At 37.6% G+C, this 24,737-nt stretch overlaps 1 protein-coding gene across 11 annotated transcripts in view; it reads left to right on the top strand.

Annotated features, from left to right (window-relative positions):
* THOC2 (THO complex 2) overlaps positions 1–24,737 on the top strand; it is a 130,505-nt gene that overhangs the window by 12,843 nt on the left and 92,925 nt on the right. For all 11 annotated transcript variants that reach the window (XR_002729636.1, XM_023202298.1, XM_023202305.1 and 8 more), the window contains exons 2-7: positions 8,010–8,068; positions 13,729–13,820; positions 17,480–17,531; positions 22,898–22,968; positions 23,807–23,928; positions 24,498–24,631. Coding sequence is in view for 10 of the 11 variants with exons in the window: in XM_023202298.1 (XP_023058066.1) it covers positions 8,010–8,068; positions 13,729–13,820; positions 17,480–17,531; positions 22,898–22,968; positions 23,807–23,928; positions 24,498–24,631 (530 nt within the window). In the remaining variant the exon portion in view is untranslated. The remainder of the gene's footprint in view (positions 1–8,009; positions 8,069–13,728; positions 13,821–17,479; positions 17,532–22,897; positions 22,969–23,806; positions 23,929–24,497; positions 24,632–24,737) is intronic.

Below are 24,737 nucleotides of genomic sequence, written 5' to 3' on the forward strand. Positions count from 1 at the left end.
TTTTAAGTAGAGACGGGGTTTCACCGTGTTAGCCAGGATAGTCTCGATCTCCTGACCTCGTGATCCGCCCGTCTCGGCCTTCCAAAGTGCTGGGATTACAGGCTTGAGCCACCGCGCCCGGCCAGGATGTGTTCTTAAAAAAAGACATGCTTGCCCAGGCACAGTGGCTCACTCCTATAATTCCAGCACTTTGGGAGGCCGAGGTGGGCAGATCACTTGTGGTCAGGAGTTCGAGACTGGCCTGGCCAATATGGTGAAACTCCATCTCTACTTAAAATACAAAAATTAGCCAGGCATGGTTGTGCACACCTGTAATCCCAGCTACTCAGGACGCTGAGGCGGGAGGATTGCTTGAGCCTGGGAGGCAGAGGCTGCAGTGAGCCAAGGTCGTGCCACTGCACTCCAGCCTGGGCGACAGAGCAAGACTCTGTCTCAAACAAACAAACAAACAAACAAAAAAACCAAAAACAGTATGTTCTTAGGGTTCAGGATTTAACAAAATTGACAACTTTTTAAGTAACTTTTTTATTGTGGTAAAAAGACACCCAACATGAAATCTACCTTTATAGCAAATTTTAAGTGAGCAGTACAATGTTGTCAACTATAAGTACAATGTTAGCAGATCTTCTCCTGATCTTTTTCATATTCTATGAGTTGAACTTCGTATCCCTTATACACCAACTCCCCATTTTCCCCTTCCTGCAGCCTCTGACAACCACCATTCTACTTTTCACTTCTGAGTTTGACTACATTAGATACTTCACTGTAAGTAGAATCATACAGTGTTTGTCCTGTGACTGGCTTCTTACCTTAGCACACTGTCCTTAAGGTTCATCCACGTTGTAGCACATGACAGGATTTCCTTTTTTTTTATGGCTGAATAATGTTTGTTTTCATAGATATACAACACGTTTTCTTTATTCGCTCTTCTATTGGTGGACATTTAGGTTGTTTCTACCTCTAGGCTATTGTAAATAATGCTGCAGTGAACATGGGAGTGCAGCTATCTCTGTGAGATCCTGACTTAAATTTTTTTGGATAAATACCCAGAAGTAGGAATGCTCAATCATATGGTAGTTCTACTTTTCATTTTTTGAGGAATCTCTATACTGTTTTTCATAACAATTGCATTATTTTATTTAATTTTTTTTCGAGAGACAGGCTCTTGCTTTTTGTCACCCAGGCTGGAGTGCAGTGGTGCAATCATAGCTCACCATAACCTTGAACTCCTGGGCTCAAGTGATCCTCCTGCCTCAGCCTCCTAAGAGGCTGGGACTATAGGGACGTGCCGCCATGACCTGCTAATTAAAAAATTTTTTTTGTAGAGATGGAGTCTTGCTGGTTTGCCCAGGCTGGTCTTGAACTTCTGGCCTCAAGCAATTCTCATGCCTCGGCCTCCAAAGAGGCTGGGATTAGAGGTGTGAGCCACAGGCCTTGCCTATTTTTTTTTTTCTTTTTTGAGACAGGGTCTCACTCTGTTGCCTAGGCTGGAGTGCATGGTGTGATCTCAGCTCACTGCAGCCTTGACCTCCGGTGCTCAAGTGATCCTCCCACCTCAGCCTCCCAAGTAGCTGAGACTATAGGCCTGCACCACCATGCCTGGCTAGTTTTTGTTTATTTTTTTGTGGAGATGAGGTCTCTTTGTTACCCAGGCTTATTTATTTTTTATTTTTATTTTTTGTTTTTGAGATAGCATTTTGCTTTGTTGCCCAGGCTGGAGTGCTGTAGTGAAATCATAGCTCATCATAACCTGGAAATCCTGGACTCAAGCAATCCTCCCACTTCAGCCTCCCGAGTAGCTAGGACTCACACCACAATGCCTATTTCTTTTTTTTTTGTAGAGACAGAGTCTTGCTATGTTGTTCAGTCTGATCTCCAACTGACCTCAACAAATGTTCCTGCCTCAGCCTTGCAAATTGCTGAAATTACAGGCATGGGCCACTGTGCCTGGCTGGCATCACCATTTTCTTTTATTTTGAGAATATGTTGAATTTTTAAAGTTTTTTTTTTGAGACAGGGTCTCACTCTGTTGCCCAGGCTGGAGTGCAATGGTGTGATCTCAGCTCACTGCCAGCTCTGCCTCCTGGGTTCACGCCATTCTCCTGCCTCAGCCTCCCCAGTAGCTGGGATTACAGGCGCCCGCCACCACACCCGGCTAGTTTTTTTGTATTTTTTAGTAGAGATGGGGTTTCACCGTGTTAGCCAGGATGATGTCGCTCTCCTGACCTCGTGATCCGCCCGTCTCAGCCTCCCAAAGTGCTGGGATTACAGGCGTGAGCCACTGCGCCCGGCCCCTTGACTTCTTTATATATTTTGGATATTAAGCCCATATTTGATGTTTGGCTTGCAAGTATTTTCTCCGAATCCATAGGTTGTCTCCATCACACTGTTAATTGTTTCCTTTCCTGTATAGAAACTTTTTTTTTTTTTTTTTGAGACAGAATCTCGCTTTGTTGCTCAGGCTGGAGTGTGGTGGCGCGATCTTGGCTTGCTGCAATCTCTGCCTCCTGGGTCCAAGCGATTCTCCTGCCTCAGCCTCCTGAGTATGCTGGGATTACAGGCATGCGCCACCATGCCCGGATAATTTTTGTATTTTTGGTAGAGAAGGATTTCTCCATGTTGGTCAGGCTTGTCTTGAACTTCTGACCTCAGGTTATCTGCCCACCTTGGCCTCCCAGAGTGCTGGGATTATAAGTATGAGCCACTGCACCTGGCCTCCTGCGTAGAAACTTTTTTTGTTTGGTGTAATCCCATTTGTCTATTTTTGCTTTAATCACTTGAGCTTTTGGGGTCAAATCTAAAAATTGTAGCCCGGACCAATGTTGTGTAGCTCTTCCCCTATTTTTTCTTTTAGGATTTTTATAGTTTCAGGTCTTATGTTTAAGTCTTTAATTCATTTTGAGTTGGTTTTTGTATATGGTGTGAAGTAAGTGTCCAGTTTCATTGTTCTGTATGTGGTTATTAAGTTTTACCAGCATTCTTTATTGAAGAGACTGCCTTTTTCCCCATAATGTGTTCTTGGTACCCTTTGTTGAAAATTGACTATAAATGCATGGATTAATATCTGGGCTCTCTATTCTGTTCCATTAGTTGATGTGTCTATTTTTATGCCAGTGCCATGCTGTTTTAATTACCCTAGTTTTGTAATATATAGTTGACTGGCCTTACATTTAGTTGGTTGGCTGCATCCACAGATTCAACCAACAACAAATCAAAAGCTGTGGATATGGAGGGCTGACTGTGTTTTCTGTCTACAGTTGGTTGAATCCGCAGATGCGGAACCTGCGGACACAGAAGGATGACTGTATATATGCCATATATAAGGGACTTTTGAGCATCTGTGAATTTGGTGTGTGTGGCAGATGGTCCTGGAACCAATCCCCCTTGGATACAGAGGGTCAACTGTAGCTTGAAGTCAAATAGTGGGATACTTCTAGCTTTTTTCTTTTTGTTCAAGACTGCCTTGGCTGCTATTTGTTTTTTTTCCGGTTCCATATAAATTTTAGGATTTTTCTGTTTCTGTGAAAAATGTCATTGGTGTTTTGATAGAGATTGCATTGAGTCTTTATATTTCTTTGGGTAGCAAGGACATTTAAACAATCTTAATTATTCTAATCAATGGACATGGAATATCTTTTCATTTATTTGTCATCTTCAGTTTCTTTCATCAGCATTTGATAGTTTGTGGTGTATAGATCTTTCACCTCCTTGGTTAAATTTATTCCTAAGTATTTTATTTTTTGTAGATATTTTATTTTTATTATTATTTTTCTCTTTTTGCCATTCTTGCAATGCTATAGTATAGCTATTTTAAATTGAATTAAAATTTTTTTCAGGTAGTTCATTGTTAGCATATAGAAGCACTACCTATTTTTGTGTGTTGATTTTTATATCCTGTAACTTAACCCTATTTATTATTTCTTTTTTTAAATATTTTTTTGCCTGAATGGATACACCATAGTTATTTCTAACAACTTTATGGTGTAGTCATTAGGATTTTCTAAATATAAGATCATTTTGTCAGCAGAGACAATTTCACTTTTCTTGTTTGGATAACTTTCATTTCTTCTTTTTGCCCAATTGCTCTGGCAAGGACTTTTAGTACTCTGTTGAATAGACATGGAGAGAGTGGGCATGTACCTGATCTTAGAGGAAAAACCTTCAACTTTTCACCATTGAATATAATGTTAGCTGTGGGCTTGTTATTTATGGCCTTTTATGTGTGTGTGTTGAGGAACATTCATTCTATAGTTAGTATGTATATTTATTTGATACGGAGTCATACTCTGTCACCCAGGCTAGTTAATTGTTGAGAGTTTTATCATAAAAGGGTATTGAATTTTGTCAAATGCTTTTTCGGCATCTAAGGAGATGATCAAGTGATTTTAATCCTTCATTTTGTTAATGTAATGTGTCACATTTAGTGTATGTTGTACCATCCTTGCTTCCCAGGGATAAATCCATTGTGATCATGGTGAATGATCCTTTTAATGTGCTGTTAAATTCCGTTTGCTGGTGTTTGTTGAGGATTTTTTCATCTGTGTTTATAAGAGGCATTGACCTGTAATTTTCTTTTCTTGTAATGTTTTTGTTTGGCTCTGGTATTATGGTGTACTAGCCTCTTGTATTCCTTTTTGTTTCTGTGTAATTGGTTGTAATGTTTTTTCTTTTGTTTCTAATTTTGTTTCCTTTTTCTTTTTCTTTATTAAATGTCTAGCTAAAGATTTGTCTGTTTTGTTAATCTTTTTTAAAAAAACAACTTTTAATTTTATTGATTTTTTTCTTTTTTTTTTTTTTTTGAGATAAGTTCTCACTTTGTCACCCAGGCTGGAGTGCAGTGGCACTATCTTGGCTCACTGCAGCCTTGACATCCTGGGCTCAAGTGATCCTCCTGCCTCAGACCCTCAAGTAGCTGGGACTACAGGTGTGGGCCACCATGCCCAGCTAATTTTTTGTATTTTTTTTTGTAGAGACAAGGTTTTGCCATGCTGCCCGGGCTGGTCTTGAACTCCTGAGCTCAAGCTATCTGCCTGCCTCAGCCTCTCAAAGTGCTAGGATTACAAGCGTGAGCCACCGTACCTGGCTGATTTTTTTTTCTTTTTTAATTCTCTATTTCAGTTGTTTCTGCCCTAATTTTTATTATTTCCTTCCTTCTATTAACTTTGGACTTAGTTTATTCTTCTTTTTCTAGTTCCTTGAAGTTTTGAGTTAGGTGGTTTATTTGAGATTTTTTTAAAAAAAGGCATTTATAGTCCCGGCTTGGTGGCTCACGCCTGTATTCCCAGAACTTTGTTGGACTGAGGTGGGCAGATTGCTTGAGCCCAGGAGTTTGAGACCAGCCTGGGTAACATGGTGAAACCCATCTCTTCAAAATACACAAAATTAGCTGGGCATGGTGGCATGCACCTGTGGTCCCACCTAATGGGGTGTTGGGGGTGGGTGCTGAGGCTGAGGTGGGAGGATCACTTGAGCCCAGAAGATCAAGGCTGCAGTGAGCCAAGATTTTGCCTTTGCAGTCCAGCCTGGGTGATAGAATGAGATACTGTGTAAAAAAACAAACAAACAAAAATTATTGCTACAAATTTCCTCTTTTGAACTGCTTTTGCTTTATCTCATAAATTTTGGTATTTATGTTTTCATTTTCATTTGTCTCAAGATAATTCCTAATTTCCTTCTTGATTTTGTTCTTTGATTCTTTGGTTGTTCAAGAATGTGTTTAATTTCTACATATTTGTGAACTTTCCAGTTTTCTTTCTGGTATTGATATCTAGTTTTATTCCATTGTGTTTGGAAAAGATACTTGGTATGATTTCTGTCTTTTAAAATGTGTTATTTTTTTGTGATATCTAATGTGATCAGAAGGTTAGATCACATGTTAGAGCCTGGAAAAAGGTTTGTGTGTGCTTGAGAAGAATGTAGTCTCCTTATCTTGGGTGGCATGTTATGGATAGGTCCGTTAAATCCATTTGGTCTGTAGTATTATTCAAGTCTTCTGTTTCCTTACTGATCTTTTGTCTAGATATTCTATGGAAAGTAGTGTATTGAAATTCCCTACTATTACTGTGTTGATGTCTGTTTATTTCTTCAGCTCTGTGTCACATATATTCATATGCTTTTGTCCTCTGATGTGGTATGTGTATATATTTATAATTGTTATATTTTCAGAGTATATTTTGTCTAATATAAGCATAGCCACCCCTGTTCTGTCTTGGCTAACATTTGAATGGAGCATCTTTATCCATCCTTTCACTTTCAGCCTGTCTGTGTCCTTAAATTTAAAACAAGTTTCTTGTAGACAGCATACAGCTTTAAAAAAATAGCTTGTCTTAAAAAATACCAATTTAGATACTTTGTCTTTTGAATGTGGAGTTAGATGTTACATTTAAGGTAATTAATTACTGACAGGAAAGGACTTACTACTGCCATTTTGTTAATTGTTTTTCTGTCTTGTAGCTCTTCTGTTCCTCTTTTCCTCCCTTGTACTCTTCTTTTATATTTTATTATATTTTTCCTTGCAATTTGTTTGTTCAAGAGATTGGGTCACTCTCTGTTAGATTTTCCCACAGTTTGAATTTTGGTGACTGTATCCCTATGCTATCTCTTAACATATTCCTCTGTGGTCTTTTTCTGTAAATTGGTAGTTGGATCTAGATGGCTTGATCAGATTTTGATTTACACTTTTTTTCCCCCCCTAAAGACAATTTCATAGGTGGGTGATGCTTTCTTTTCTTTTTTCCCTTGTTTTTCTTTTTTCTTTTTTCTTTTTTTTTTCTGTTGCCCAGGCTGGAGTACAGTGGAGTGAGCAGTCATGGTTCACTGCAGCCTCAATTTCCTGGGCTCAGATGATTTTTTCACCCCAGCCTCCCAAGTAGCTGGGAGTGCAAGCGTGAGCCACCATGCCAGGCTAATTTTTGTATTTTTTGTTGAGACAGGGTTTTACCATGTTTCCCAGGCTGGTCTTGACCTCTGGGCTCAAGCTATCTGCCTGTCGTGGCCTCCCAAAGTGCTGGGATTACAGGTGTAAGCCACCATGCCTAACCTGCATGGTGTTTTCTTTCATCAGAATCTGGAGGCACATGATGTTTCATAGTCTCTTTTTCTCTTCTTTTCTTTCTTTCTTTTTTTTTTGTAGAGACGGAGTCTTGCTCTGTTGCCAGGCTGCAGTGCAGTGGCACAATCTTGGCTCACTCTGCCTCCTGGATTCAAGCAATTCTCTTGCCTCAGCCTCCCTAGTAGCTGGGACTACAGGTGCATGCCACCACACCCGACTAATTTCTTTTGTATTTTAGTAAAGATGGGGTTTCATTGTGTTGCCCAAGCTGGTCTTGAACTCCAGAGCTCAGGCAGTCCTCCCGCCTTGGCCTCCCAAAGTGCTAGGATTATAGGTGTGAGCCAACGTGCCTGGCCTCTTTTTGTAATGTGAGCAGCCATTGGTAGATGCCTAGATTCTGTAATGTTTTTTTCTTGTTTTTCTTTTTTCTTTTTTCTTTTTTTTTTCTGTTGCCCAGGCTGGAGTACAGTGGAGTGAGCAGTCATGGTTCACTGCAGCCTCAATTTCCTGGGCTCAGATGTTTTTTTCATCCCAGCCTCCAGTATCTGGGACTACAGGTGCCCGCAACCACGCCTGGCTAGTTTTTTTGTATTTTTAGTAGAGACGGAGTTTCACCATGTTCGCCAGGATTTTCTCAATCCCCTGACCTCGTGATCCGCCCGCCTCGGCCTCCCAAAGTGCTGGGATTACAGGCATGAGCCACCGTGCCTGGCCTAGATTCTGTAATTAATTAGGGATCTTAAAATGGTGATATTCTAATTTCATAATTCCTTCTTTATTACTACAGAGATAGTTTTAATCTTCTATGAGTTACCAGTGGTACAGTTTGTATATGAAAGGCAGAATAAATGCCTGATTAAAATTTTTTTTTTTACTTGCCAGTTGATATAGTTTGCTCTATAAGCATCATCTCATGTTATGGTGGAAATTGAAATACATGTTTTCTATTTTATTCTAGTTTGCATTTATGTCGGATCCTCAGTGAAAATAAAAGCCATGATAGTTCGACGTATAGAGGTAAGATTTTTAAAAGTATCTTAGTTATTTTTGGCTTGATTAAAATTAGTAACTGCTTTCTATTCATTGTTAGGTATGAAAACAAAAGGTGTAAGATAGTTCACATTACATAAAGGTTTTACATGGTTATATTATAGTCAGGATTAAAACTGTAATTACAGTAAGACTATATCTCTGTATACCGATGTTATTTGACCTGCATTATAATGATATGATATTGCTTGACTTTTGTAATTGGGGCTTGGTATATTTAGCTAAATTTCAGCAGTTGTTAGCTGTATCAATCATAAATATGACAGAAAAGATAGCATGGAAAGAAAAAATTGTTCTGATCTTATTTGCACTAGAAAATTTCCAGAAACTGAGGTTTTTACTAAAGTGTTTTTACTAAAGCTGGTTATGTTTAGGTGGTGTCTGGGGATCTTGTTAAAGGCAGTTGTCATGGAAAACATTCAAAGGAGTTGTTTACTGCATATCACAGATACAATTTATTAAATAAAATATTATATAATTAAATAGTATATATTATATTTTTCCAGTATCTTTAGTTTCAAAGGATTTTACTATTTAACGTTTTATTAATTTAAAATTAGACATGTGGATTTGGCAAAGGAGGGACAAAACTAAAAGCGATTGTGTCTAGTAAGTGTAAAGCATTTACATTTGTAGTATTGTTGGGGGTAAAACCCACAGTATTTTTTTAAATTAGAAAATACATTTTTATAACTGATATTCTATTTGAAGGCAAAAGCATTAGATAAAATGTATTACGGTCATTTAAATTATGCTTTTGTGAATAGAAGATTAAGAACAGAATTTTACATATATATATGCTTATTTTTGTTCCACCAAAAATTATAACTTTCATAAGAGAGAATATGCATTCTTTTTTTTTCTTTCTTTCTTTTTTTTTTTTTTTAAGGAGACAGGGTCTCTTTCCATTGCCCAGGCTGTAATGCAGTGGTGGTGTAATCATAGCTCACTGCAGCTTCAAACTCCTGGGCTCAAGCGATCCTGCCACTTCAGATTCCCAAGTAGCTGGGACTGCAAGTGTGCAACACTGCTCCTTGCTTATTTATTTATTTATTTATTGTTTGAGATGGAGTTTCACTCTTGTTGCCCAGGCTGGAGTGCAATGGTGCAATCTCGGCTCACTGCAACCCCTGCCTCCTGGGTTCAAGCGATTCTCTTGCCTCAGCCTCCTGAGTAGCTGGGATTACAGGCATGTGACACCATGCCTGGCTAATTTTGTATTTTTTGTAGAGATGGGGTTTCACCATGTTGGGCAGGCTGGTCTCGAACTCCTGACCTCAGGTGATCCTCCCGCCTCGGCCTCCCAAAGTTCTGGGATTACAGGTGTGAACCACCGTGCCCAGCCTTATTTTTTTAATTTATTTTTTGTAGAGATGAGGTATCTTGCTCTATTGCCCAGGCTGGTCTCATATTCTTGGCTTCAAGCAGTCCTTTCGCCTCAGGCTCCCAAATTGTTGGGATTACTGTCATGAGCCACCTTGCATAGCTGAGGATATACTTTTTAAAGAACATTTGGGCCGGGTGTGGTGGCTCACGCCTGTAATCCTAGCACTTTGGGAAGCTGAGGTGGGTAGATCACTTGAGGTCAGGAGTTCGAGACTAGCCTGGCCAATATGGTGAAACTCCATCTCTACCAAAAACAAACAAACAAACAAACAAAAATAGCTGCGTGTGATGGCGTGCACTTGTAATCCCAGCTACTCAGGAGGCTGAGGTATGAGAATCGCTTGAACCCGGGAGGCAGAAGTTGTAGTGAGCCAAGATCACACCACTGCACTCCAGCCTGGGTGACAGAGTGGACCTTGTCTCATAAAAAGAACATTTGGATGTGTGAGTGAAAAATGTTTTTTTTAACAAATGAAAAAGCCATTTTTTACCCGGTCATATGGGTAAGACCTGTTTTAAGAGTTAACATTCCTAGCCTGCCATCCCCAAATTATTTTCTTGTTTATCCTGCTTATAAAATTGCATGATCACTCAAAAGATTTTTGAGGTTGATAGACAGTAATGTATTCTTGTTTAAGTTAGTTGACTGTCTGAAGTGTAAGAATGTACGGAAAGACTCCTTTCTAAAAATACTTGGGTACTTTATCTTTTTTCTTCCCCGTGTTTAAAATCAGTTTTTAACATCTCAGTTAACTTTGATCTTGTTTAATAGAAACATTAGGTGGATAAACTAGAAGAATTTTCAATAAATGATAGTGTAAATAGTATAACAATATGACTCTGGGTCTTTAATAACTATTAGATTATTGTTTATTTGCATGGTTCTGATTCACATGTGAAACCAGAAATAGTTATGAGTGTGGCCTTATTGGCAGAATTGCCAGTGCTCTCCTTCTCTTACCCTTACCTGTTTCCTTAACACATATCCTCCTTGGCTGATCTCTGTCAACAGTCAGGCTTTGGTTTGAGGGGCTCCAGTTTGTTGTCCTAGCAGGAAACTGACTGAATGTCATTCCTTCAGAATCTCTTTTCTGTCTTAGGGGTTTGAGTTTGGGCAGTGTTCCCTCTGACCTTTCTCTTTTTGCCCTTCCTTTGAATTAATTTCATTTCAGGCAGGCAGTTTCCCTTGCACACACTGCTTCTCCTTGTTTCTTTTATGAATCACCTTCCCCCCACCCCAACCACTGCCAATGAAACAACACTGTAAGGATGGCTAATAAACATGAGTAATTGGGGTACAGTGTGATATTTTGATATGTGTATATAATGTGTAATGATCAAATTAGTGTAATTAGTGTATCACCTCAAACATTTACCATTTCTTTGTTGGGAAAATTCAAAATCCCTTCTAGCTATTTGAAAATAAACAGTACATTATTGTTTAAAAAAAACAAACATGAGTAGTACTAGTAATATTATTAGACATAACCAAGAATTGGTGTCTTCAACATTCAAACCCTGCAAAAACTAAGAATCTCTAGAAGTACCTTCTAGTGGCCATTCTTTTTTTTAATTTTTTTTTTTTTTTTTGAGACAGAGTCTTGCTCTGTTGCCCGGGCTGGAGTGCAGTGGCCGGATCTCAGCTCACTGCAAGCTCCGCCTCCCGGGTTTACGCCATTCTCCTGCCTCAGCCTCCCAAGTAGCTGGGACTACAGGCGCCCGCCACCACGCCTGGCTAATTTTTTGTATTTTTAGTAGAGACAGGGTTTCACCGTGTTAGCCGGGATGGTCTCGATCTCCTGACCTTGTGATCCGCCTGCCTCGGCCTCCCAAAGTGCTGGGATTACAGGTGTAGCTACCGTGCCCGGCCTCTGGTGGCCATTCTTAAAACTACTCTTTCTGAAGTGTTAGCGTTAAGATAAAATATTTTATTGAATTTTTTGTGGATAACTATAAGGGTTTTAAGTTTTCCTCCTTGTTGTAAATGTAAAGTTTTTCACCTGCAATATAGATTTTATAGGTTTCTGTGGAACTAGCCTGATAGTTTTAAAACACCTCTTACAGTTTCTATGGATAAAACACAATAGGAGTTCCCAGCCATTTTTAAATAGGCATTTAGAAAACTTGTGAATTAGGCCAGGCGTGGTGGCTCACGAGTATAATCCCAGCACTTTGGGAGACCAAAGCAGGCAGATCACTTGAGGTCAGGAGTTCAAGACCAGCTTGGTCAACATGGTGAAACCCTGTCTCTACCAAAAATATAAAAATTAGCTGGGCTTGGTGGCGGACGCCTGTAATTGCAGTCACTCGGGAGGCTGAGGCTGGAGAAGCGCTTGAACCCAGGAGGCAGAGGTTGCAGTGAGCCAAGATTGCGCCACTGTACCCCAGCCTGGAGAGCGAGACTGTGTCTCAAAAGAAAAAAAGAAAACTTGTGATTTGAGAACTATCGTTGCTGCTGTGTGGATTACAGTATGATTGTTTTTATGTCACTTTAGTGTCAGCAAAATGACCCAGGTCACTTGTTCTCTATTTTAATCTCCTTCTGTGATTAAGATTAGACTTCCCTGGTTCACTATGAGTACCAGAGGACATATTCTCATGGGACCTTAGTTTTTGATAATTGGCTATTTTGTTCCTTTGATTGCTTAAAAAAAAAAAAAAAAAAAAGAAAAACCACCTTAATTGTCTGGAAAATTTTAAATAAGTGTTATTTGTTGTTTGTTGTAAAGCGTTTTATTCATGGAAATACAAAGCATGAAGTTGACCTCTTATACCTGTGATACCAAAAAATAGAAATTTTTTCCTTTGTTTTTATATTGTTTATTTAAAAGCACAATGAAGATATAGTTGTAAAATAGGCAGAATATATTTAATAAATAATTCTTCATAAATACGTGGAATAATTATTAGCAATAGCAAATAGCAATAGCAAATAGCAATAGCAAATGATTTAATGAACAAGTTAATTTTACTGCAAAATAGTATTTTCATTAAGGGGTGATTTATATACATTTTGATTTCTATTATGTTCTTTTTTGTGGCTAGGAGTCATAGCAGGGGAGAAGTTTTTTTTTAAATTTTATTTTTTATTTTTGAGACAGTGGTGCTATCACAACTAATTGCAACTTCCATCTCCTGGGCTCAGGTTCCCGCCTCAGCCTCCCGAGTAGCTGGCATAACAGGTGCACGCCACCACACCTGGCTAATTTTTTTTTTTCTTTTTTTAGTAGAGATGAGGTCTCCCTATGTTGCCCAGGCTGGTTTCGATCTCCTAGGCTCAAGCCATCCTCCTGCCTTGGCCCCACAAAGTGCTGGGATTATAAGTGTGAGCCTCTGCACCTGGCTAAGAAGATTTTTAAATTATTTGATTTTTTAACTTGCTGTTTGGTTCTGAAAAAAATTTGATTCTGCTCAAAAGTAGATTATAAATAGACTTTATTTTACATTAGCATCTTTAAAGCTTCTTGTTTAACTACTTTTTCATGATTGGAAGGAGGTAGAGTTTTTCGTACATGGGACTTAAAAAAAAAGATGACCAGAAGGAGATGTTCACCTGGCCACTAACTACCTATTCCAAAACCAAGTTATCTTTCTTCAGGAAAGGGGACTGTGGTAATTAATAGTGAATGGTGCTACTTGTGGTTGACAATTATCATAGAACTACCATTTTATACATGTATTTTTTGTTTGATTTTTATGGGACAAAGAGATTTAGATTTGGGGAGAAACTTCTCTCACTCTAGGGTATGGTTAAAACTCGGTAGTATATTTACTGCTACTCTTTATCTGTTGTCACTATAGCCCTGAGATTGAATTGAGAATATATCCGAAGTCTACTACTGAGGAGAGTTATTGGTTTAAATCCACTTGCTAGAGTTCATTGAAAATAATTAGCGAGACTTGAGTCGCATGAAAAAATGCTTTAAAAGTGTTTTGGGGGGAATCAGAATGCTATATGATGTGCATGGTGAATTTAAATATGTAAAATCTGTAGACATACAGAAAAAACTGGAAAGGAATGCTCAAGCTGTAGTTATAGTAGTGGAGAGATGGTTAACATTTTTCTAACCTTTTAATTTTATGTTTTTGTGAAAAAGAAAAAAGTACTAGAGGAAAAGCGTTAGAATTATATTTTTTCATTATTGATGTTTATAATAATTCTGAGAAGTAGGAAATATATAGATTTACTTTTCATTTTCAAGAGACTGTATCCTTACATTTATTTCTCTTATGTTCAACAGATTTCCAGCAAGCTCTCTATGAGTTGTCATATCATGTAATCAAAGGAAATCTAAAGCATGAACAGGCATCTAATGTTCTTAATGACATTAGTGTAAGTATGTATATACATATTTTTAAGTTAATAGTTGTTATATATCTTTTGCTTTGACACAAAGATCCCTGAAGTTTATAACTTGTATTTTATTCAAAATTATAGTAGTGGATGGATTTTTAAAATTTTCTTTTCTTTTTTTTTTTCCCCTCAAAACTATGGAAGGGAATAGTGGATGTTTTAAGGTGATATTGTTAAGCCATTTTTGCCAGACAGGAACACAGATAGTTTAATCTTTTTATCTGGTTGTTAGTAAACTAGGAAATATCAGGTAAGCTGGTAGGGGGAAAAAAAAAGCCTGTGCCGTAATGAAATTAAGCTATCCATGGGTGGGGGTAGGGGAGAGGGATAGCATTAGGAGATATACCTAATGTAAATGATGAGTTAATGGGTGCAGCACACCAACATGGCACATGTATACATATGTAACAAACCTGCACGTTGTGCACATGTATCCTAGAACTTAAAGTATAATTAAAAAAAAAAAAAAGAAATTAAGGGATCCTTAATTAAAAACGCCACTCTAAAAACATAAATTGGCTAAAATATTTTTCTCTCAATATGTCATTTTTTTGTTTGTAGTTATGTTTAGAAATTAAATATATTTTAAAAATTGAGGATTAAATTATTTTATATTGCTATTGCTTTGCTCTAACATTCACTTGGTGCCAGTTTTCATTTACTTACGGTTTAAAAAAAATTGACTAGATTAAAAAAACCCTTTTACATGGTTATTCTGTTTCACTCTTTCATTGGAGAATTTAAGTTAGATTCAGACCAAATGTTTTTCATGGTGGTTTGGCATTTGAATTGGAAGATGGGCTTTCACATTGTAAACCAGTAGTTAAGCTTGAGGTTTTATGAGTGGTGTGCTGTTCTTTTATTATTAAGCTGGCTTTTAAACTTGTATATGAATAAAATTATCTTGTGTGTGTGTATATATATATGTACATTTATAATGAACTTGTATATAAATTCAGAATAGCTTTTATAATAGGTTTTATTAAGGTGTGGGAATTGAAGCTTCTTGGTCTCAATCTGAACTTCTCTTACTGTGTTTCTTTAATCTTCTGTAGCCTTTTTTTCTGTCAGGGGAGGTAATATTTGTATGTTTTTTGCGCTTTCCCAGGGATAGTCTTAAGGAAATTCTAAGTTTAGCCGTTGTGATTTCCACCCCATATTAGGGTGTATTTGAGCAGTAGGAATTCAGTGAGTTTCCCTTTTGTCTCTAAATTATCTCCAACTGATAACAACAGCATTAGTTCATGTTGGAGTAGTCTATTTCCTTTTTTTTTTTAACGTTAAAAATATTCAGTTGCTGTCAATCTTTCTTTTTTTTTTTTTTTTTTTTGAGACAGAGTCTCACTCTGTCGCCCAGGCTGGAGTGCAGTGGCGTGATCTCAGCTCACTGCAAGCTCCGCCTCCCGGGTTCACGCCATTCTCCTGCCTCAGCCTCCCGAGTAGCTGGGACTACAGGCGTCCGCCACCTCGCCCAGCTAGTTTTTTTTGTATTTTTTAGTAGAGACGGGGTTTCACCGTGTTAGCCAGGATGGTCTCGATCTCCTGACCTCGTGATCCGCCCATCTCGGCCTCCCAAAGTGCTGGGACTACAGGCTTGAGCCACCGTGTCTGGCCGATGCCCATCTTTCTTAAACAACTAATGTTTCATTTTTGAAAACTCTTATCTTACTCTATTTCTGATCTTCAAGTGGCCTGAGTACTTGCATTTAAATAGACGTAACCAGAGTTCAGAGCCCTTAAGAAATTTGAGGCTAAAATCTGATTGACAAGGTTATTTCGTTTTGTAAATTGAGCATTGGTATAGGTTTTAGTTTGTTATGGGATCTGATTCTGATTCTTTTTCCATTTATTGAAAATGGATAGTTCAAGTGAATTTTATGTATGTATGTTTGGTTCTTACATAGCTTCTTTCTTTTGAATACTTAATGATGTTTTTATAGATATTTCTGCAGCTTAATTGTCTTTGTCATGGCTTTCTCTTAGTACTATACACTGTCCAGTATCTTACCCACAGAAGAGTATCTTGTGCATTTCCTTGCAGCTGCCAGATTTTTCTTTAGAATTTCCTTTAGTTTCTGAAAATAGGCTAATTTTAGGGTTGCTCTACTGCCAGCAAACTGTTAACTGCAATAAGTGAACTATGATCCCTTTTAATGGAAAATAGCCCTAAAATTGAGTGTGGGAGTAGAAAGTCAAGAGACAAGTCTAGAATAATACTGAAGTTTTTATTCAGAAACAGGAGGGTTCTTTTCTTTTCTTTTCTTTTTCTTTCTTTCTTTTTTATTTTCCCCCAAGACGGTGTCTTGCTCTGTCACCCAGGCTGGAGTACAATGACATAGTCTCAGCTCACTACAAACTCTGCCTCCCGGGTTCAAACAATTCTCCTGCCTCAGCCTCCCGAGTAGCTGGGATTACAGACGCATGCCACAACACCTGGCTAATTTTTGTATTCTTAGTAGAGGCAGGGTTTCACCATGTTGGCCAGGCTGGTCTTGAACTCTTGACCTTGTGATCCGCCTGCCTTGGCCTCCTAAAGTGCTAGGATTACAGGTGTGAGCCACTGTGCCTGGCCCGATTTTGGGTCATTTTCTCCAAAGGCTACAAGAGTGAATAAAGAAAATAAAGAGAATATTGAACTCTAAAAAAGGGGAGAGGGAGGAGGAGGAATAAGGGTTGAAAAACTACCTATTGAGTACTGTGTTCACTATTTGGTTGATGGATTCGATAGAAATCCAAACCCCAGCTTTACAAAATATATTCATGTAACAAACCTGTACATGTACCTCCTGAAACTAAAAAACAACCCCCCCAAACCAGCTTTTAGCTTTTTAGCTGGTTTTGTATTTTCAAGATTTCTGTTTTTCTGATACCAGTATTATTTTTGCATAGATCAAATGTTGACTCAGGCATGAGCACAACATTTAAAGTCTTGGGTGAAAAATGTACCATTTTTAACAGTCTTCCTTTAGGTAGGTATGAGGTACTCTAAATTGACGTGATTTCTAAAATGAAACCTCATTGGAAAAATGTTACTTGTTTGTGCTCTTTAATATTTCCCAAAGTGCTTGTTTAGGTTTCAGTTTTTTAATCAAGTTATTTCATGGTAGACATGTAAACATTTTTGCAAACATTATCTTCCTCTTTGTTATGAAAGTTTACTTGAAGAATTTTAGTATTTGTCAATATAATGGTGGGGTTTTTGGTTTTTTAAAAAATTTTTTTCAGCTCCACCTGGAAATCAATTTTTTTTTTTTTTAAAGACAGTTTCCTCTGTTGCCCAGGCTGGAGTGCAGTGGTGCAATCTTGGCTCACTGCAGCTGCCACCTCCCAGGCTCAAATGATCCTCCCACCTCAGCCTCCTGAGTAGCTAGTGCGCCATCACGCCTGGCTAATTTTTTTTTTTTTGTTTGTTTCTTTTTGTAGAGATGGGATTTCACCACGTGGTCCAGGCTGGTCTCAAACTTTTGGGCTCGAGTCTTCTGCCCTCCTTGGCCTCCCAAAGTGCTGGGATTGCAGGTGTGAGCCACTGCTCCCAGCCGTTTTTTGTTTTTAAGTTTCACAGAAGAGTGTTATTATGAAACCCTAATACTTGCTGTGTGCTTTTTTGCTATTTACTGTAATTATATTTTTAAAATTAGGAATTTCGTGAGGATATGCCCTCCATTCTTGCTGATGTATTCTGCATATTAGGTAGGTATTAAGCCTTTATTTCACCTGTAATGTGCTGTTTGGTAAGTCAAATGTTTGTTAAATAAAATGTTTTAAACTAAGAATTTTACAAATGTTTCTGCAAATCTAGAAGCAAATTGATTCTTTGTAGAGAATATAGCAATATAAGTCAAATGTCATAATGTTATAAACAAGCTTTAGAGGTATAATTCAGATTGTTTGAGTTTTTGACAATGTAGATTTGTATAAATTTGAGCTAAATTAAGTTATTTCAGGTTAAAAGGCCAAGTTTTCTGAGATTTTGGTAACCAAATAATCTTATCTAATGCAGGATTTCAATGAATGATGTCAGAATCTCATACTTAGGACACTCAAGAAATACTTTGCTATTGTACTCTTTTAATTCTTCTTAATTTTAGAAAGAGCAAGAAGAGCCAAAGTAATCAAAAGTACTTTTGTTTTGAGGATGAGAAACCAGCTTTGGGAATAGCAACGTCTTTATTTTTCCAGAATACATACGGATTCATGCAAGATTAAAAAAAAAAAAAAAGGGAGTATTTCTGTGACTTAGAATGAAATGTAGTGTCCCATTGCATGGATTTAAAAAATAATGTTTATTATAATTTTTTTTCCTCCAATTTTAGATCTAGATGAAAATAACTGAGCACAGGTTTCCCATCAGTCAGTCCTGTGCTTTCTTTTCTTTTCTTCGCTTTCTCGAGACACGGTCTTACTCTTTCGACCAGGCTGGACTGCAGTGGTGTGATCTTGGCTCACTGCAGCCTCAACCTCTTGGGCTCAAGTGATCCTCCTATTTCACCACCACGCCCTGCACACACACATACATACACACACACACACACCAAACATATATTTATATATAAACAAATATATACCACCACGCCCTGCTAATATATATATACACACACACATACATACACACACACACCAAACATATATTTATATATAAACAAATATATAAATATATGTATAAATATATATATATATAAATATAAACAAAAAAAATATATTTTGGTAGAGATTGGATTTCACCGTGTTGCCCAGGGTTGTCTGGAACTCCTGGGCTCAAACGATCTGCACACCTGAAGCTTCTAAAGTGCTGGGATTATAGGCATGAGCCACTGCACTAGGCCCAGTCTTGTGCTTTCTGTTACTTTGAATCTAATAGAAGACATTGCCAAACATTATTGTATTCATTTTATTTATTTAGTTAGTTTTTAGAGGCAGAGTCTCGCTATTTTGCCCAGGCAGTCTTGAATGCCTGGCTTCAAGTGATCCTCCCACCTTGGCCTTCCAAAGTGCTGGGATTATAGGTGTGAGCCACTGCACCCAGCCAATATTCACTTTAAAATAAGACATCCTCTGAGGGTTTGTGAACCTGGAATGAGTTGTTTTAGCTCATTAATCTTAATTCTTAGAATTAGATACATTACTTAAATGTCTTACTGAGAATTTAGAATTTGTTCTTGACAAATATAAATGCTGGTGCTTGATCCTTCAGGAAGTTTCAGATTTCATAAGTTCCCAGTAATGTTGGGAGTAGGTCAGAATGTATGTGGACTGGGAGTGATAAATGAAAAGAGAAGACCGTTGATGAGATGACCACATGTCCCTGTTTTGTTTTCACTGGCTAATTATTAATAGTACCCCCTTTTACTCTCAGAACTCTCCTGGTTTGGATGATCGAGTATATGTTCATGCTATCTGTTGGATTGATTTAAGCCAACCAAAAAACCTTTTAAGCTAAAATTTTTAGTGAGGCACTAAAGATATTACCTTTTTTTTTTTTTTTTCAAATAAATATATCTGAAACAAATTTCAGTTAAAAATATTTTTACTATAAATTTGTAAAACTGTAAGACTGATTTGTAGGTAACATTTTGTGGAAGCTATTGTTCCTTGATAGTGTCAGGAGGATATCTTTCTTTGGGTAATCATCAATTATCAGCTTATTGGCCCTAGTAATTTCTTTATTGACTTATTAGGTTATATTTTTCCTTCGTAGTTATTTAGTAATATGAATTATTGTTACAAGTCATTGTCTTTTACTAGTAACATGAATTCATGAAGATATTGCTTGGTTGCTCTTGGGAAATTTCTCCTAGCCTATCCAGTCCATTTTTTGTTTGAGATGGAGTCTTGCTCTGTCACCCAGGCTGAATTCAGTAGCACGATCTTGGCTCACTGCAACCTCTGCTTCCTGGGTTCAAGTGATTCTCCTGTCTCAGCCTCCTGAGTAGCTGGGATTACAGGCGCATGCCACCACACCTGGCTAATTTTTTTGTATTTTTAGTAGAGATGGAGTTTCACCATGTTGGCCAGGCTGGTCTCAAATTCCTGACCTCAAGTGATCTGCCCACCTAGGCCTCCCAAAGTGCTGGGATTATAGGCATGAGCCACCGTGCCCGGCCTATCCAGTCCATTTTTATAAGCAAGATTATGACGGCAAACTTGGGAAGAGGATTTCCCTCACCTGCCCCTTCACTTACCCACCCTCACCCTTGGCAGAAAAAAAATGATTAAAGTGTGACCCCAGATCAAGGCTGGGGAATAGGAGTAAGAATGTGAGCTACCTCTAATAATGATGATGATGATGACAATAATAATGATAATAATAACAATTTAAGTTCTGCTTTTAGAGTACCTTCCATGTTCTAGGCATTGTGTTAAGCATTTAATTTTTATTTTAATCCTTACATCAACTCCTGTAATGGTGGTAGGTGTACAGATCAGAAAAATGAGGTTCAGCGAAGCGGTGATTTTTCAAGGCCACACAAGCCAGTAAGGCAGAATTTGAACCTGGGTCCCTTTGGCTCCACAGCCTGTTATCTTTTTATTATATCATGTTGTCATTCTAAATGTTAATAGTTATGAGGGAAATTAGTGCTGCACTTTCCAGGTTAAGATAGCAACTCCCCCCTGCCCCCCCAAGCCCACCCCGAGATGGAGTTTCACTCTTGTTGCCCGGATTGGAATGCAGTGGTATGATCTCGGCTCGCTGCAACCTCCGCCTCCCAGATTCAAGTGATTCTTCTGCCTCAGCCTCCCGAGTAGCTGTGATTGCAGGCATGTACCACCACACCCAGCTAATTTTTGTATTTTTAATAGAGACAGGGTTTCGCCCTGTTGGCCAGGCTGGTCTCGAACTCCTAACCTCAGGTGATCTGCCTGCCTTGGCCTCCCAAAGTGCTGGGATTGCAGACTTGAGCTACCGCGCCCGGCTGATAGCGACTTTAACAGACTAATCATATGAAGGTGAGGGGGGCATGAGAGCTATAGAAAGGGGGAGTCTGCTGTAACTTGGTATGCTGATGGGACCTCTGGGCTAGGGTAGGTCGTTGGTGATACTGGGCACTAGAGTTGGAAATAGCTGAGGGCTTTTTATTAAAATCATAGGGGAAATTAAAGAGAATTTATTCGAAGTAGAGGAGTCAGGGATAATAAATGAGTTTATTAGAATGGTGTTAATGAGAGCAAAAAGAATAAAGAAACCAGGGAAGGTACAGTTGAGATAATAGAGTCCTGTACTGATTGTTGAGATAGTTCAGCTAAGAAATTTACTGAGACCCTATTAAGCATTTCCTAACATTGTCAGAACCCAAGAGAATGGTTAGACATTTAAGTAATTTATCTAATTCTAAGAATTAAGATTAATGAGCTAAAATAATTCATTCCAGGTTCACAAACCCTCAGAGGATAACTGTCTTAATCAGGTTAGGTGGCTGATAGGAAAGAGACTTGACTTGAACAGGAGGAATCTGCCATCCGGTGCCTCTGATCTTAGGGACCTTGAGAGGTAGATCTTAGGGACTTTAGGGCCCTGGAGTATAGATAGATGTTGGGTAAAAGAATGAACTCAGTTTAGCCCTGGTCCCTTAAAACTAGACTGAGGAGGGACCAGAAAACCAGATAGCAGGGCAACAATTGGGAGTCCCTGAAAAGGATTGATGAGATACACATGGGTTAAAAGTCTTAATGAGAAATTGAGATTATACTGTAATTTACATTGCATAAATTACACCCTAAAATTTCCTTAATACACATGAGCTAACTGCATGCTTAGCTACAGTGGCCAGGATATGTAGAAATGGCAACTGTCCAAGAAGGGAAAGTCAAGGGCCAGGAAAATGTGGATATGTTTGATGAAAAATCCCCTTCTCTTTTGATTCTCAGTGTTGGCAGTAGAGCGTGTAGAGGACAATTTTTATTACTTCACTAAAACCAGTGCTTCTCTTTATAGCATATTCTAAATTATGAGTTGACTGTAAAATTAGGTTGATAGTATATAATCAGTTAAAGCAGTAATCCTGAGATTAGCCTTGTTTGTAATCCTGCCAATGCCGGTTGAAATTTTTGGTGCTTGGCATTTGGCACTGTTTTCTTTCTTCCACACTTCAGATCAGAAAATTTTTTGACAAGTTTTCTATTTACTGAAACTCACAGTCTCAGTTTTTAAATATTTCAGTAGGAAGATAAACATTTTGAATAATTTCTATTTACTGACTGGAATTATAGTTCAAGATAAGATGTTATTTATTTTATTTTATTTTATTATTTTTTTTTTTGAGACAGAGTCTTACTCCGTCACCTGGGCTGGAATGCAGTGGCACGATCTCGGCTCACTGCAACTTCCACCTCCCCAGTTCAAGTGATTCTCCTGCCTCAGCCTCCCTAGTAGCTGCACTTACAGATGGGCGCCACTGTGCTTAGCTGATTTTTGTATTTTTAGTAGAGACAGGGTTTCACCATGTTGCCCAGGCTGGTCTTGAACCCCTGACCTCAGGTGATCCACCTGCTTTGGCCTCCCAAAATGTTGGGATTACAGGCGTGAGCCACTGTACCTGGCCAGAACTATTTTTTAATACTGTCTTTTCATAATGTTGGTGGCCAGGTAGCTTGGTTATGACATAGTAATTTGACCAGAGTGGTGAAAGTCATGGGTTTGATTTTCATGAGTATTAGGATCTTTAGAGTTAGAAGAAATCTTTGTTATAACCTTATTCAACTTTCCACCTAAAGTAATCTTTTTTTTTTCTTTTTAGCATATCTGACACGTAGTCATTTAAACTTTGAATATTTCGTTTCTTGAGAACAATTTTTTTTGAAGCTTTGTTGCTTCCAATGCCATAGCAGGCAGCTCCAGTGTAATTGATGTACCATTTTATGGATCTGTCATAGGTCACAGGGTCAACCTCCAGTTTTAGGAGAAATTAAAGCATTCATATAATATTTCATGTTACCATAGTTTTGAATTTTTCCAAATTCAGATTGAGGCATTTTGAAATTAGTTTTTAAATAATTATCTTACTTTAGTGCTGGGGAGTGTAGAAAAATCAATCAAACTTTTTTCGTCTTCATCGTTATAGATATTGAGACAAATTGTTTAGAAGAAAAAAGCAAGAGAGACTATTTTACACAGTTGGTATTAGCATGTTTGGTAAGTTTTTAAAAATATTTTTCCCTTTTAAAAATCTGCGTTAAACAGCTGCAATAGAAGTTAGTCATGTTAATGGAGGAGGATATTGACATTCAGTTGACTTTTCTCATAAGGTGAGATTTGCGTTTTGAAATGGAATGTTTTGTGAAATTAGACATGCTGTTTCTATGAAATAAGCATGTAACCATATCCATATCACTTAAACTATCTAGACATTTAAAACCTTTGGTGATATTCCTGACCTAGTAAGTTCCTAAGAAAAAGGTAAGCATTTATAAAGTAAGTAGAAATGATTGTAGACAGCTTTCAAATGGATTTTTTTCCCTCATAAACTGTTAAGCAAAGAGTAAAAGAATAGAGGTAATTTAAAAATGATAAACTCTAGAACTTGCCATGATTGTTGTCTGGTAAACCGTCTGTGTTCATAAATTTAGAACCAGGGAGAACTGCCATGGTTCAGACCTGGAAGAAGGTGCTTGTCTTTGCTATACTAGAATTTAACTTAAAGTAGGAGGCTATTAAGTGCTGTATTAGGTGAAAATCCAGTTAAACCAAATGCAATCATATTGAAAATTTCATCTGTAGTTCTTGTCATTTATAGGCAGTGTACAACATGCATATAATTTTGTAGGGAATTTTTTGAAAGCTATTTATTAAATATTTCAATATTTGGAGTCATAATATTTGTTAAATTGAACTTCCAAGCCTTTTTATAAATTGTAGGTTGTTATATAATGTTATTTTTGTATTCTTATTTAGGAAGCTTTAGTGCGAATATATTTTAACGTTGTGGATGCAATGCTAAGGAATAAATGACTTTTAATATTTTTTAATACAGTATTTAGTTTCAGACACAGTTTTAAAGGAACGCCTGGATCCAGAAACACTGGAATCATTAGGGCTTATCAAACAATCACAGCAATTCAATCAAAAGTCAGTTAAAATCAAGACAAAACTCTTGTAAGTACACGTATCTTATGTTTCAGATCAAGTAGCTGAGTATGTTTTTTCATTCATATTTTGAATGCTAGTGGCCTCTAAGGGGACTTTGAAGACTGTTTTTTTGTTTGTGGTTAGCATGTCTTGTGTTTTTTGTCTTCTAAAAGTAGCCTAATATTATTGAGTCATCAGTGACCTTTACCTGTGCAAAACCAATATTACTTTTGCCCATATTCAAAGTTAAAATAATACTCATGCTTTCATCATTAGCAATAAAATAATTTATGACTATGGCTATACTCGGGGTATATTCTTAGAGATGGAAATAGTGATATGTTATTGTTCCCTGGTATTAACAATATCCTTTTCTTGTGTTACTGGTTTTCCCCGTGTAATTAATATTGGGGGTTCTCATATGAACCACTGTTGTTTTCTACTCTAAAAGGCACACAAAGAAGTAAACTTTAAACAACTATTCTTATGATTGTTGTAGGTTGGAGATAAGAAAATTCAGTGAGAATACAGTACTCTGTGCAAGCTTGTTAATTGAGATTAATTTTATCCCCTTAATGGTATTTATCTGATTTCAGTTATAAGCAGCAAAAATTCAATTTGTTAAGAGAAGAGAATGAAGGTTATGCCAAGCTGATTGCCGAATTGGGGCAAGATTTATCTGGAAGTATTACTAGTGACTTAATCTTAGAAAATATCAAATCTTTAATAGGTAAGACATGTATCTGTATAGTATGTGTTGTTAAGATAACAAGTTATTTTAATTGTTTGGGAATATCCATAAAGACAAAATGAGTGCATTCCATATACTTTTTTTT

Source organism: Piliocolobus tephrosceles, chromosome 12 (genome assembly GCF_002776525.5).
Source record: "Piliocolobus tephrosceles isolate RC106 chromosome 12, ASM277652v3, whole genome shotgun sequence".
Lineage (NCBI taxonomy): Eukaryota > Metazoa > Chordata > Mammalia > Primates > Cercopithecidae > Piliocolobus > Piliocolobus tephrosceles.